Raw genomic sequence first — 15480 nt, 5'->3', positions numbered from 1 at the left:
AATCTTTTCTAGTCTTTTCTTCTCAGTAACTTTATCATTAAATCATTCTTTTTCAGTAAAAAAAAAAAAAAAAAGAAAAAGATAATTTAGAAATCTCTTTTCATTATCAGCCATCAGGTTTTATTGCCCTAAGCCTTAGCTTATCACTAAAAAACTGCTACAGTTACCCTTAATAATCATTATTTGCAAAGTTTGTTTTCTTACATTTTTCCCCATAAGGAAAACCTTAGAAATCACTCGAGGGTAGGGGAGAGGGGGGAGCATTGGTGCAGGGTGAGCATTGGTACACAGGCAAATATTCCACCGTTTTCAATCAATTTCAAATTTTGAATGCAGATACTAAATTTTTTTTATAACCACTTCTTCCACAGAAAATATTGTTAGGTTTTAAGCATTTGTTACCGGGAAATTTACCTTTGGCTTAAAAATTTTTTAGAGTACATAAAAAAATATTTCACTTTGAAGCACTCACACGTAAAGGGTGAGGATTTGTACATTGAAATCGGGAAGTATTGGTATAGAAATTTTAATATCTGTCCTATAGACTACATATATACTAGGTACAGTGTGGTAAAATATAATTTTTACAATCTGGTTCTTATTCTCAAATGCTTCAAATGCATTTGAGAATAAGAACCAGATTGTAAAAATTATATTTTACCACACTGTAACTAGTATATATGTAGTCTATAGGACAGATATTAAAATTTCTATACCAATACTTCCCGATTTCAATGTACAAATCCTCACCCTTTACGTGTGAGTGCTTCAAAGTGAAATATTTTTTTATGTACTTTTTTATGTTGTGCTTTCATATACTATGCACTATGCACCTATGCAATTTAAGTATAATTGTTTAAACACTAGGTATTTAAATAAATTATCCATATGTTTCTTAACATGTTATAAAATATTTTGTTGGTTTTAAAATCTGATGTATTTTTCATTTAAATTAAACTTTTTTTGATGAAATTTCTTACTGTAATTTCCTCCACCTGTAAGGAAGCATTTGTACAAAAAACTATGTTTAGAAAATTTAAAAGTGTTATAATTAACCATTAATAATTCTGAAAACAAATTATATTAAAATGTTCCTAATACATTAAAAAAATAGCGAAAATTATTTACTTACGATTTTTTCTGAAACTCTTTTTGCTTTTTAATTTCTTGTCGAAACGTACCAGAGCTCCCCCCTCTCCCCTATAATATTTTATTTTGTTCTACGTCATAAAGCCCAATAAATAACGTTATAAACAAATCGATCTAACAAAATTATTCTCAAAATAGATGGTTGCACATAACTGCAAAATGATTGCACACAACCGTTGGAATTTCTAATTTGTGACTAATAAATAATTGAATTTTATTTACATAAAAAAAAAAAAATTCATTTCACAAAATTTCACGAAATAAATTTCTTTTTGTTTATTTAAAAATCCTTTTGGTGAAATTGAAAAGTTGATGCGAAATATTTTTCTAACCTTTATTAAACTCTTCACAAACCAAAAAAATTTTCTTCTTTGTAATCAGAATTTCTCCCCTGATCTTCAAAATCGGTGTAACATCGATTCTCAAATTTCTTGTGAAACAGGCTATTGTGGCTGAAGTTCTTAGCAGAAAAAGAACCACTAATCAAAGGATTCGTTAATCGTGGTTTAAATAAATACTTTCTAATAATAAGGGTCTGGAGGCCACTAATACATTCTAATAACAAGGGTTTGAGGCTACTGTATTTGTCATTGGGTTTGAGGCTTTCATATTAGGGCAGTAGACAAAGTTGATATGTAAGAAATTTGTTTTAGTTAAGTTTTTGATCTTGTTAAAAAGTTCTACTACGAAAAATAACAAAAAGCAAGTTTTATGACTTTTATGCTTATTGTTGATTATTTATTTATTGTTGATGATTGTTGAAGAATTTGATGGTTTTTCAAATATTAATAAATTTTGAAGTCTAAACTTTATTAAAAATATAAAACCCATACTTCCATAATTTTTTGTTTTTTTATTAGTTAGTAAAATATCCATATGAACTATTAATATTACTATATTATTAGTTAGTAAAATTACTAGATTATTTAACTAGATATCCATATGAACTAGATATTACTATATTATTAGTTAGTAAAATATCCATATGAACTAGATATTACTATATTTATTTAGATTTATTATTTTACTTATTTATTTAGATATTACTTTATTTAAAAAGATAAACTCTTATTTTTTTGTGCTTTAACAAATCCTAATTAACTTAATCAGATTCAAATATTCAGTTGGTTTTTTCCTTAGAAACTTAAAGACTTGAAACAATAATCTTTCAAGAGGTTTTTACATGTTTGCAACTGTTTTAAAATTGCGATTTTTTTCGCATTTTTAGCAAAAAACTGCCTGAAGTTGTTAAGTAATTGATTTCTTTGTTTTTAATTGGTTTAAAGAGGCAGAGTTCGTTAAGTAAAATTTCCCTAATCGGATGTTTATAAGAAGAAGCATTAGAAGCCAAAAATAAAGATTATTAAGGGAGTTTCTTTGAAAAATAGTAATTTTAAGAATGTATTAAAAATCCTGGTAAATTTTTTTTGAGAACTTGTATGATCTCAAGTATGCAGTCAATTTAATTAAATCTTTTTTCCCGACAAAAAAATCAGTTTCTTGAAGTGTTCCACTTTAACTACCCGAATTAAATCCCAATGAAAAACATGGAAACCGCGAATTGCGGTTATGTTTTTTGTAATAAAAAAATTCAATTTAAAAAACATTTTTTACACTCCAATTGTTTTGTTCTCATATTAAAATTAAAATAATTACAAGTAAAAACAAATCCAAAATATGTTTTTTTTGTGCGTTTTTTTTTATTAATTTTTCATTAATTAAAGAATGTGTTCCCTGATTAAAAAAATATTTTCTTTAGAAGCAGCACAATTGTCTTTGTAAACATGACAAACTGATATACGCACTTATAAATAAAAAGATACTAAATTTGTCACAATAGATAAGGTGAAATGGCGAAAATTTTACAGTTTTGCAAAATCATCATTTGCAGTAGAAATTGCCACAGATTTAAAAGAAGAAGTAAGAGAAGTAGAAGTAGTAGAAGAAGTAGAAGAAGGCTTTTAATGAGTGTTTTTATCATGAAAAACGTTCGCAAAAGAAAAAATCAATTTTCAGAAGCATATAGGGCTTCCCAAAAATGGTCGAAAGTTTGGAATACTCTACGTTCAGAGTAATATAACTTTGCTTAATGTAAAATTTCAAAATATTTTCGATTTTAATGTCGAAATCGAATAACTCGATTAACTCTTCTCAAATGTTTTAGAAATAAAACTTTTTAAAAAACGTCACTGAATAAAAGATCAGTTATGAAAACTTATATTCGGTTTTTGAAACCAGTAAAATATTGTCAATGATCTTCATTAGAAGATTTTTTGATTAACTCCTTGATGGTCTTCATTGGAAGGTTTTGTGATCAACTCCTTGATGCTCTTCATAAGAAGATGCTTTGATTTCCCTCTCTGTACACAAAGCAGATAAATTTTTAAAAAATAAATCTAACACCAAGAAACTTCGTTAATTTTCTGGACCCCATTCTGAACTCGCTCGTCCACATTATAAGTGTCATCTGCAATGTGAGCAGTGTGACCATGAAATGTGATTTATTGCATGCTACAGATAAATGAAACCAGAAACTGGAAATGTTTTTATCAAAATAAAGAACCCTCAACGTTTTTTTGCAAGAACTAAGTGCTTTTCGCTAGAATATGGATCCTATTAGAGTGTATTCTTGTGTATTCTTGTGTAACTAAAGCACATTATCCAATTTGTTAACATTCACTTGTTTTAGAATGTCCCTGTGAGACATTTTCTTATCACATTTACCATAGTGTGATTGTGAATAATATGTTTGCGCATCATCAACAAAATTAGCCAGTTTAGTTTTACGCAGAAAGACTGAATAATTCCGGCAAATTTATTAATACTACTGCTGCTAATATCACAGCAGAAATAGGAAAAAACCTTATTAGGTCGTTAATATTTTTCTAGAAGCTGTATCCATTTTGTCTGACTACATGATGTCGCATTTACATGATATTTCTCATTTTGTCAAAACAATCCCCAAAAATTGATATCCCTTAAAGTATTTTGATGGACACACCACTTTTCTTTTTTCTTTTTAAAGAAAGTCTTAAATTTTTAAAAAATCCGAAAAAACCAATTGATATTTAGCTTTCCTTTATGTAGACATAATAGGGTATTTTCTTCATCAAGATACTAAATCGGTGTATGGATGAAAGTAATAACCCAAAGATACATTGGGCAAAAAGTGTCAGAATGAAACTTGTTACTTTTCATAAAATTTTATATCATAAAATTTAATCTAGAAAAGACTAAATCTTCTCAAGGGACTAATTTAGAGCTTCCAGTTGAGAAACACTTGAAAATTGGGATAATCTTGTTAAGCGTTTCAAAACAAAAGAAAAAAAAATCCCGTGGGGTGTGCTCTAAATCATTTTTTATTTCTATATTTATAGTGTTTACGTTACACATAGATGTAAATTTGAGTAGCTTTTTAAATGAACTTTTTAAATCGACAATTTGATGGATCGTTCAATTAAAGTGTTAAAACAATTGCACTCATTTTATCTAATTTTATATTAAAAAAAACCTTTCGTAGAGAAATCATTACTATGTTTCTTATTGACGGAGTCCCCCAACAATTTAAGTAAAATCAAATATATTTAAATATATCATTTTATCTAAGTGTATTTTTTAAGTTTGTTTTTTTATCATTTGGTTAAAGGACTTAAAATTATTGATGTTAAATGTGAAATCTTTAAATAGCTTTTATTATTACATTAAGTACCATTACATTTGCTTGTCCTGCCTCTCTGACGATAATCTTTTAAGATGTAAAACCCAGTATAAAACATTTCTTCACTACAAACTATGAAAATAAATACTTTAAAACATCGCATTTTAGTTAACTCGAACTTAAAATATCTAGAAAATTGGGTTGCAACTCCTTAGAGATTTTTTGTCCAGTCTTTAAAATATAAATAAAAATCTCTAGACTTGCAACTCGTACTTGATGAAATCAAAAACCGGAAAATAATGCAAAACAAGAATAACAAAAATTCGTGTACATAGTTTTTCTATTTATTATATACCTATTTCTATACGAACCTTTTAAAACATAATGAACTATACACTCGTATTTTCAGGAGACATAAGACCGTTTAATGTGAGGTGTTTGGCGCAAAATTCACATTTTAACGTCTTATTGTTTCCTTGAAAAAGCGCTTAATATAAAAAAAAAAAACTAGATAAACCACAGCTCGTCAATTTCATAAAATTTGAAAATTCCTAATATACATGTTAGCTAAGACAAAACATGCAATATTTTTTTCAGTTTATTACCCAGATTATTAAAGATCGCCGAATTAAGAGAAAAGCAAACAAAAATATTTCTATAGAGCTTTAAAATGAGAAAGCAAAAACTTTCAAACGATGAGAAAACTCGACGCGATTAAAGTTTTACGAAAAGCAAAGAAACGTGCGACAAAAGACTTTTTGAGATAAAAGATATCTGAAAGCTTCAAAGCAATTTACCAAAACAATAAACTATTTATAAGAAAAAGAATACTGTACAAGTACTATGGACAAAAGTATACATAAGCTTGAATTTAGTTTTACAAACAGCAACATAAGAAAATAAATTAACAAATCATTTGAACTCTAAATAGTTTTTCTCGCACTGTCAGCTTATTTCTTAAGCCGCAATTTTTCTTTTTCAATTGTTTTGTTTTTAAGGATTACAACAAAGTTACAAAACAAAACTATAAATAAATTTTAAAAAAAGAGGAAAATAACAAAGAAAAAAATTAGAAGAAAAGACGAAATAAAAATTATAAAAAAATAAATGTGCCACCAACGCACTAAAGGCACTTTAAAAAAATCAAATGTAGAAGCTCTTTAAGCCATAGGAAATATACAAGTAAAACCGAGTGGATAAATGTAAAGTTTTCGTTTTAAATATTCAAATTAAAAGGATTATTTGCTAAAATTTCTTCAATAAAACTTCATCTTTCCCAATACTAAGATTGGTCTTAAATTTGAAACTTATTTTTCAGGTGAAAAGAGATTTTATTTTTAAGCTTAGAAAATGAGGAAGAAACTGGCAAAATGAAATTCTAGAACAAAAAAATCCTAAGAATCATAAGAACACAAACATAAAACACAGCACAAAATTTCTAATATTAAATGTTTTTTATGACTTAAGACCGGTTGTATACAGAAAACTCACAAACTGAATTAAGTTTTTTTTTTTAATTTCACTGAATTCTAAAAACCAAAATAAAACGAAAATAAGACTATTTATTTCAGCCACCATTTTAATAATATTATAAATTTAAAAAGATTCCTAAGCATCCATAAAAATGGGTTTATCTCAATTGGTTATTACACTGGGATAAATATTGTGGTCTTTATCTCAATTGGCTATTACACTGGGATAAATATTGTGGTCTTTTGTGAAATAGCTTTGTGACAAAACGGACATTCAGCCTGATGAACAGCACATGTACCACACATCACACAATGAGTACATGGGTATGTCACCACACATCGAGGTGTTTCTTCACACAATATACATTTCATAGATTCTCGCTTACTTATAATCTAAAAAAAGACATGACAAAATTAAAAACTTTTAAAAGAAAAATAGCAAGCAATGTTTTGAAAAGAAATGTAAAAAATGATAATACAAGAGACAAAAGAATTAACAAACTTGCATAACGTTTCAAAACTCATGAAATATGACAGTGTTGAAACTTATGGAATATGATAGTATTGAAAAAAAGTCAATAAATATAAGAATCTCAGGATAATTAAATGGAACCTAATGTTTCATTTAATAATGTAATTGCTCATCAAGCAAAATATTGCTTACAAAAAAAAATTTTAATCCAGCTGTTAAATACTATCATAGAAGTATATGATGAAATTCTAGTTTAAAAAACATGGAGATAAAAACAATTTTGTCTTGTTTTCAGCTTTCATTTAATAAAATAAAATAAAAAAAAAGAAAAAGAATACCTTTTCCAGCTTATCAATATCATTTTTTAATTGAATATATATCTGTTTCAAATCTAAAATGGACAAATTCTCTAAGTCTGCAACTTGCTTAAGCAGATGAACACTTGACCCACCATTATTTCTCTCTAGTTCTTGCTTAAGGTATCTCACTTCTGCTTCAACCTGAAAAAAAAAAAAAATTATTCTCATAATTGAGACATTATAAAACGTTGGTTTCTTTAGATATATAAAAATAGTAATTTTATAACTCAATAGAAAACATACCTCTCCTAACTTTATAAGTGTCTGCATTTTTTCTCTTTCTGCTGCTTGAGCCTTATCACTTTGCTCTGATGCTTCTCTTTTCCATGCATCACATGCTATTTTTGCTTGGTTCCATGACTCTTCCCATGATGCAAGCCTGGAACGCAAACTAATAATTTCATCAGATGACCTTTGAATATCAAAACTGTTACTGAGAGCTAGAGGAGAAGCCAAAGACGGCGAGTTAAACTTTGGAGATTGGAGCATTTCATATATTCCCAGTTGTGAGTTTTTAGGGCTACGCAAGTAGCTTCCACGAGAAGCAGCCTTTAAAAAAAGATACAGAAACTGTAACTAATATTTTTTCAAAAACAAAGTTTTTTTTCTAAAAGAATAAAGTAAATGAATTTGTAACTACGAGAAAAAACTTTATAATTGATCATAAAAGAGAAGTGTTTTATTATTCTCAATAACAAAACTAAAACCAAGTTTTGAGAAAACAAATTTAGCACAAAAAAACCTTTCAATGAAGAAACATCCTTATAATATATCAACATTTTTAATATAAAACATGCTATAAAACATTAAGTAATCTATTGACTGCTTTAAAGGAATGTTGAATGCAAATGAGATCAAGAAAATAAAATAACACTGGAGATTTAATAGTACCTGATTTGAATAGAAACTGCTGTTTGTTCCAGAAATTATATTTGGAGATGTAGGAGACTGAGACTGCTGTGAAGTAAACGAATGCTGCATTTCTGTTCCTGGTATTGAAACAGGATTTGTTCCATTTGAAAATTGCTCTAAAAAACCGCTAGTATTGAAGCCTATACCTCCAGTACTACCAGCTCCACCCAATGAAGATCCAATGGATGCATTATCAGGAAAATCAAAATCAAAAGTATTATCTATATTAGAAATAGCATCTAAAAGTGCATTATCCAGAGCAGTTTCATCAGTGAAAGCAACTTCAGGATAAAAAGACTGTGCAGCAGCAGACATCCCTTTAGATGGTGTTCGAGGCTCAGATCCTTGAGATCCTTGAGACATAGTGGGGCCAAAAAATGACTGAAAGAAAAAAGTTGGAAAAATTATAGTTTTTTGTAATCATTTTAAAATTTCTTGATTTAAAGAAAAAAGAAATTGATCTACATAAATTATTTTTAAAAGTTGGAAATTTTTATTATGTTCACACTATAAAATTAAATTACATTTTTAAGTGTAATGTATATTATATAATGCATATATGTTGAATTTCTAAAAATTTTAAATGCGTATGGCAAAAAAAAAAAAATTAAAATATCTTACTTGACATTGGTCACTGTCACGACTGTTACTTCTCCTCCCAGAACCTGGAGCTTTTTCATATGTTGGAGCACTGCTGCTTAAAACCACATTATGCATGCTGGAAATTGTACCCTCTACAATTTTTGCATAAGGACCAGATAAAGAAGCAGATCGCTTTGGTCGATTATTTGGTAATCCAGCAGGAGAAGGCAAAGGAGAATTTTGTGTACTTGAGTATGCTGTCTGTTGGTTTTGCTGCATCAGCTAAAAAAAAATGCAACTTTAATACCTGCATTTAGAATTTATTTGCAAAATAAGGTAATAACATTTTAAGATTTAAAATATTTTAAGTTAGTTAAACATTTCTCAACTGATACAAAATAAAGAAAAGTATATTTCAAAAATTTTAATATTTGCAACAATAAGCAGTCCATCTGCAGCAACAGCATCATCATCATTATTTATTCATTCATTCATTCATTCATTCATTCATTCAATCATCATCATCATCATCATCATCATCATCATCATCATCATCATCATCATCATCATCATCATCATCATCATCATCATCATCATCATCATCATCATCATCATCATCATCATCATCATCATCATCATCATCATCATCATCATCATCATCATCATCATCATCATCATCATCATCATCATCATCATCATCATCATCATCATCAAAGTACCTCTTTATCAAGAATTATTGATATGGAACCTTTTGCAGCTTCCATGGCATTGATTTGATCTTCTATAGAAAAAAAACCATTGCCATAAAATGAATATGTTTATTAAAACTTGATTCTAGCAAAAAACAAAAAACTTTTCTTACGTTCAATATGAGCAAAAGCACAAAAAGGTCCTCTTGGACATTGTGCTGTTTGTTGCATGTCATTACATTTAGTTGACTTATAAATCTAAAAAAAAAAAAAAAAAAATAGAATTTAAAAACTTAAGTTTCTTTGTTTTAGTGAAGACAAGGAATTTGTTTGCAATAACACATTTGAATAATATATGGCAAATTTAACATAAATTACAAAATAACTTTACTTCAGGATGGAATTGCTGTTCTGTGCGAGTATGACAGTACGCACAACTATCCCCATTCTCACATGTTGAAGGATCTCCCCATTCATCAGCATGTTTTACATTAGGACAAGGAGTTGACCTAGCAAACAATGTAGAGTAATTTACCTTTAAAATTTTAATTCCTTTTTTTTTTTTTTAAATCCTAAAGAAAAATCTAAAAAAACAACAACCTATATTTATATTTTCTTGGGCTGCGTCTTCTATCTCTATTGTTATGATACTGTGGACATGCATAACCTTGGCGACATAATCTTGGTGGTTTTTTGCATGGTTCAGTTTTATAAGTGGATAAAACATAATTTGTGTCTGAAAGAAAAAAGAAAAAGTTTTAAAGATTATTAGTGAGATTATTAGTGAGATTATTAGTATTTTTCAACTTTTTAACTAAACTTCAAAACTTAATTACTGTAACCTTTTAATATATGTAATACTTTCATCTTTAAACTATATATATAAAACCCATTTTACCATTCCATCTGGGATCTTCTGGAACAATCTGTTTACTAGTATCTTCTTTCTCTTCTTGATCCATTATCTGCAACTCTCTAATATCATATACTGGCTGTCTTAAGTCGTGAGGACCATGTGCAAATGCACAATGTGGACCGTTTTTTACACAATAACCTCGGGTGTCTGTCTCGTAAACACACGGGGAAGTTTTGTAATATCGCAAATGATATCTTCGTTCAACGTCACCAGCAACACGATGTAGGAAAGGACAACTAAAATAGATATTTTGATTCAGATTAAATTGAGATGAAGTTAAATAACCAAAACCACATCTTTAACAATTTTATATGTTTTAATACATTTTCAAACTTAAATTGAATTAATAGAAGTTAATAGCTTTAGTAAATCAAAAATTTTTCAAACTTTTGAATATAGTACTTTCTGGTTGATAAGTTTTGCATACTTTCTTTTTGAAACTTTTTCAACCATGAAAGATTTGTGTATGGATTATGATAAAACATTTGTTTAAGATACTCAAAGACTGTAAGCTGGTAATTATGCCTCATTTTCAATGAGACACTATTTCTAGTACAGAGCATAAACTTAAGCCAGAACACTACTTACTCGTCACCGTTTACACATTCACCAGTAGTTTCGTTATACTGCTGACAATAAACATCTGGACTGTATGTGAATGTGCCGTCCTTTTTTTTACGTGGTCTTCTACGCTTTTGGTTCAGAAAATGCCAACAGAAACAAGAAAATGGACGATGTTGAGTACACTTGTGCTGTAAAAAAAGTGAGCACTGTTCTACTCGAAACTCTTTCAAGTATCTAAATAATAAAGCAGCTCCATCTGTGTCAACCATATTTCATAGTTGCTAACCAAAAACACTAAAAGAGCCCTTTGTTACAGCATTAAAAAAGATTTTTTTACAAAACTAAGATCAAGATGTGTAATCAAACATACATGATATTTCTTAAATTTTGTCCCACCATACCTTATTCCCTTAAACAATTTCATTTGTATTTTACATCAGTATAAGCAACAAGAATTTTTACCACACTAATGAGTCACATGTTTTAATGTTGGGTTCTTATACTAACCACAAATCAAAAATCAAATTCTGTGGTTTTTATTGTTTTAAGATTTAATTACTCTTCAATAACTGTTGATTTATTTTCTTTTTAATAAACTTTAACACTTTCTTATTTACATTACCATAAACTTAAAGAAAAAAAGAATACTTGAAAAAAAAAAAAAGAAAAAAAAAAAAACAATCATAAGATTGTAATTTTTATTTTATTTTAGTATATGAGTTATTTTTTAGCTCAATATGCAAGATATGTATACACTTAAAATGCTAATACTTCATTTCAAGTTTAATAAAATAACAACAGTTTTATTAGATATTCAAATTAACTCAAACCTAAAGACTTTATCTTAAAAATAAAAGACTTTTAAGAGCTATAAATCTGGATATATTTTACAGTGGCTACAAAATATTAAAAATGCCAGAGATTGTTATATAGCAAAAAGGTATCAATTTAGGTACATATTAAAAATTATAAAAATATAACCTTATTACTGCTTCCATTTAGAGAAATGTAAATGTTTTGATAAAAAAAAAAAAAAGCAATAAGTTAAAAACTTGGTTTATTTTTATAGGCACAAAAAACTTACACATAACTCTTAATTATACTTATCATAGTTTAATTATAACAAGTAGGCTGCCAAATAAAAAACAGGAAATTATGTTTATTTTGTTTCTTTTCACATTTATTGGTGTAAAATTACTATAAAACTTGCTAAAGTAAAGACTACTTTTTAAAGCAACATTGAAAAAGAATTATTAATTTTGCTATGAGCTCTTTGACATGAAAAGATGAAAATTTTGAAAACATGATTCAAAAAACACCTTTTTAAAACCATATCACAAAAATCATAAGATATAAAGAAAACAATGTTACATATTATTAGTAGAACTAATTTAGAATTCACACAATCCCTTTTGTTGAAAATAAATAAGATATTTTTAGAGAATATTGAAACTTTTTATAAACTACAATTTCTATCAATGATGATAACTTTACTAAGAAGTTTCTAGTTAACATCATCTAAGTTCAGGAAAACAGTATTTATATGAAATACACTACTCTTTATAGTTAAAAATAATAAACCACATACATTTTCAATTTTATACAATATACTATTATGATTGTCATTATCATTATCATTGTAATTATTATTGGTATTATTATTGCTGTTATTGTTGTTATTCCTGTTGCTGCTATTGTTACTTTTATCATTATTATTTATTATTTATTATTTATTATTATTATTATTATTATTATTATTATTATTATTATTATTATTATTATTATTATTATTATTATTATTATTATTATTATTATTATTATTATTATTATTATTACTATTACTATTACTATTATCATTATTATTATTATTATTATTATTATTATTATTATTATTATTATTATTATTATTACTATTATTATTATTATTATTATTATTATTATTATTATTATTATTATTACTATTATTATTATTATTATTATTATTATTATTATTATTATTATTATTATTATTATTATTATTATTATTATTATTATTATCATTATTATTATTATTATTATTATTATTATTATTATTATTATTATTATTATTAGTGTCATTTATACATATACATAGTTGTGTATAGTATAAATAGTATATGTTTACAAACATGTAAATGCTAATAATTTTTATTTTGCAATAAGAGTAACACAATATAAACTATAATAACCTGAATATTTTGTGTAAAATCTGTGTGTGTGTGTGTGTGTGTGTGTGTGTGTGTGTGTGTGTGTGTGTGTGTGTGTGTGTGTGTGCGTGTGTGTGATTACATATATATTTTCTATATTGTTTTTACTATAATAAGTATAGGTAGTTAACACAAACAAAAGAGTAATAACAAAAAATAAAGCTCTACCATATTTTTAGACAAAATAAAAAATCTATTCCATTTAATCGTATCTATAGCAAAAGGTAAGTAACTAGCCATATCCTATACAGAAAGTTATAAATTTTGATTTTAGCAGGTACCCATTCATGCATAAAATCAAAATTTATAAGATACAAAATTTTAGTTAACAGTAACTCACTCAAAAATAAATATAATCAAAGTACATACGTATAATGTAAGGGTTTTTCAGTTTGAGGTTGATTTAATTCTGCTGAACTTTTCTTCGATACTAAATTTACGTTCGAAAAATCGTCTTTCTCGGCCGCCATTTCTCCATATTTTCTGTTTGCAAAACAAGAACTCTCGCAAAGCACTATGGGGTTTGTTTTTATCATTTCTGCGGAAGTGAGAGGAGTTAACGCGATAAATTTGCAAACCCGCGATAACTAGATGACGCTTTCCTGAGACGCCGAAGGGGATCAAGAAGGACAATTTCAAGATTTCTTTATTCTCAATAAACTGCTTTACAATTAATTGAGTAATCTTTAAAAATATTAAAATGTAAAACTAGATTATTTTCAAATTGTAAAGAGAAGACATTTTTATTCGTCGTAATTAACTCATGTTTCATGGTTGAAAAAACTTCAAAAAGAAAATATGTAAAACTTATCAACCAGAAAGTACAATATTTAAAACTTATTAACTTTTTGATTTTCTAAAGCGAAAAATTTAATCTTAGGTCTAATGATACTGAAAATCTCAGAATGCCTAAAAATTTAGAATACTCAGAACTTAATGAGCACTCGATCTCATACTCTCGTACAATTCCCATGTGCCATATTCCTATAAAGAGAAAGTTTTGTTTAATAAATCAAAATTTCCTGTATTTATTAATATTTCCACGAAAGATTTAAACTGAGATACTGAATAAGATTTTTTTTACTTTGTTCCCTACCCACACACAATTAATTATCACTTTGTCGTGTCTTAACAGGATTTTTTTGTTTGGAAATAGATGTCAAAAACTTTTCTTCTTCATTTCCATGTAAATTTTGAGCATTCTTTTTTATTTAAAAAGACGGAAATAAATGAACTGCATTAAGTTAATTTTGGGCATTACATTTCTATTTTATAAGCAATACAAAATAGTTATGCTATTAGATAATATACACACAAGAGCCCCAAATGAGTATTTAAGACTTGATGCATAGTTTGCACTTATATTTCATTTTAGACATGTTTGTCTGTTTTTTAGAGTCAAAGTACATTGAAATATTTTTAAGTAAAGTTATTTCTATAGTTGCTACGTTCATCTACTTTATACACACACACACACACACACACACACACACACACACACACACACACACACACACACACACACACACACACTATTTACACTGCAAGACATCATAAAAACATTTCATGAAATTTTCGATGGTATAATTAAACAGTTTTTAGAGTCCAGAGTGCTTAATTATTTGAATGTGAAGTAGATGGTCGTAACAACTATGGCCATTTCATATTGAAAAGAGTTGGTACGCTCATCTAATAAATAATAATTACTAGTATTTGAAAACATGATTTTGACATGTTATAAGCACATCTAATAGAGACAGGGCGTTTGTCTGGTTCCGTATTCATACTCTCACTACCCTATTTTTGTTTTGCAGGTTCGGAAAGATCTTTGTCTAAAACAAAATAAAAATTTATACATTCTCTTTTGGCAAATAGAAAGTGGTCTAATTTACATTTGATTTTTCCATTTTGCCTTTAAAAACTACGCTTCTTTCTAACTACATCTTGAAATTTCAAAATAAATTTATACAAATAAAGGCCAAAAACTAATATTTATTGTAAATTAACTTACTTGTTAATTTTATATCATTTTTAAGAACTTTTTAAGAAAATCTAGGTTATTAACTTATAACTTAGGTTATCAAGCATCAAGGTTATCAACTTTTTTCTTGTATTAAGGTTATAACATTTCTCACAAAATCGTAACAGCAGTGACAAAAGTAGCGCAGTTCTTATAGTAATAACAAAAGATTCAAATAAAAATTGGAGTGCTTTCTAAAAATAAAATAACATTTTATATCGTTTCAGACAAAGACTCTTCTAATTCTGAAAAACAAAAATTGAGAGAGGAAGGGGGAGGGGGGGGGGGAAGGTTGCGATACTCGACAAGCGCCAGAAACTTGTACGTTATTTTTTAAAATTATACGTTATAAAACAAATATAAAAACATTTTTTGTTAAATCTATTTTTCATTAAGTTTAAAGGTTGTGCAAAGGACTTAATACCAAAAAAGCTGCTACGCATGAAATTAATGAGCAATACG

The 15480-nt window shown here is 27.4% G+C and overlaps 1 protein-coding gene across 2 annotated transcripts; it reads right to left on the bottom strand.

Annotated features, from left to right (window-relative positions):
- Positions 1-5315: 5315 nt before the first annotated feature.
- Positions 5316-13524, bottom strand: LOC145193428 (RING finger protein unkempt-like). Of its 2 annotated transcripts, XM_090071755.1 has the most exons (13): positions 13368-13524; positions 10798-11007; positions 10192-10445; positions 9894-10029; positions 9685-9802; positions 9467-9551; positions 9324-9385; positions 8644-8886; positions 8002-8403; positions 7354-7659; positions 7090-7251; positions 6481-6672; positions 6352-6439 (listed from the first exon to the last, which is right to left on the bottom strand). In XM_090071755.1, exons 1-12 carry the CDS (start codon positions 13466-13468, stop codon positions 6496-6498), a joined length of 2256 nt encoding a protein of 751 aa, XP_089927881.1. In that variant the 5' UTR covers positions 13469-13524; the 3' UTR covers positions 6352-6439; positions 6481-6495. The 2 variants fall into 2 exon arrangements, with proteins under 2 accessions (XP_089927880.1, XP_089927881.1); XM_090071754.1 differs by having other exon boundaries at positions 5316-6672.
- Positions 13525-15480: the final 1956 nt, after the last annotated feature.

Source organism: Hydra viridissima, unplaced genomic scaffold, assembly GCF_058129835.1.
Source record: "Hydra viridissima isolate aposymbiotic clone 2 unplaced genomic scaffold, HvirCarnegie_v1 scaffold_14, whole genome shotgun sequence".
Lineage (NCBI taxonomy): Eukaryota > Metazoa > Cnidaria > Hydrozoa > Anthoathecata > Hydridae > Hydra > Hydra viridissima.
The sequence above is the reverse complement of the archived record's forward strand: the minus strand, read 5'-3'. Positions and strand labels throughout refer to the sequence as shown.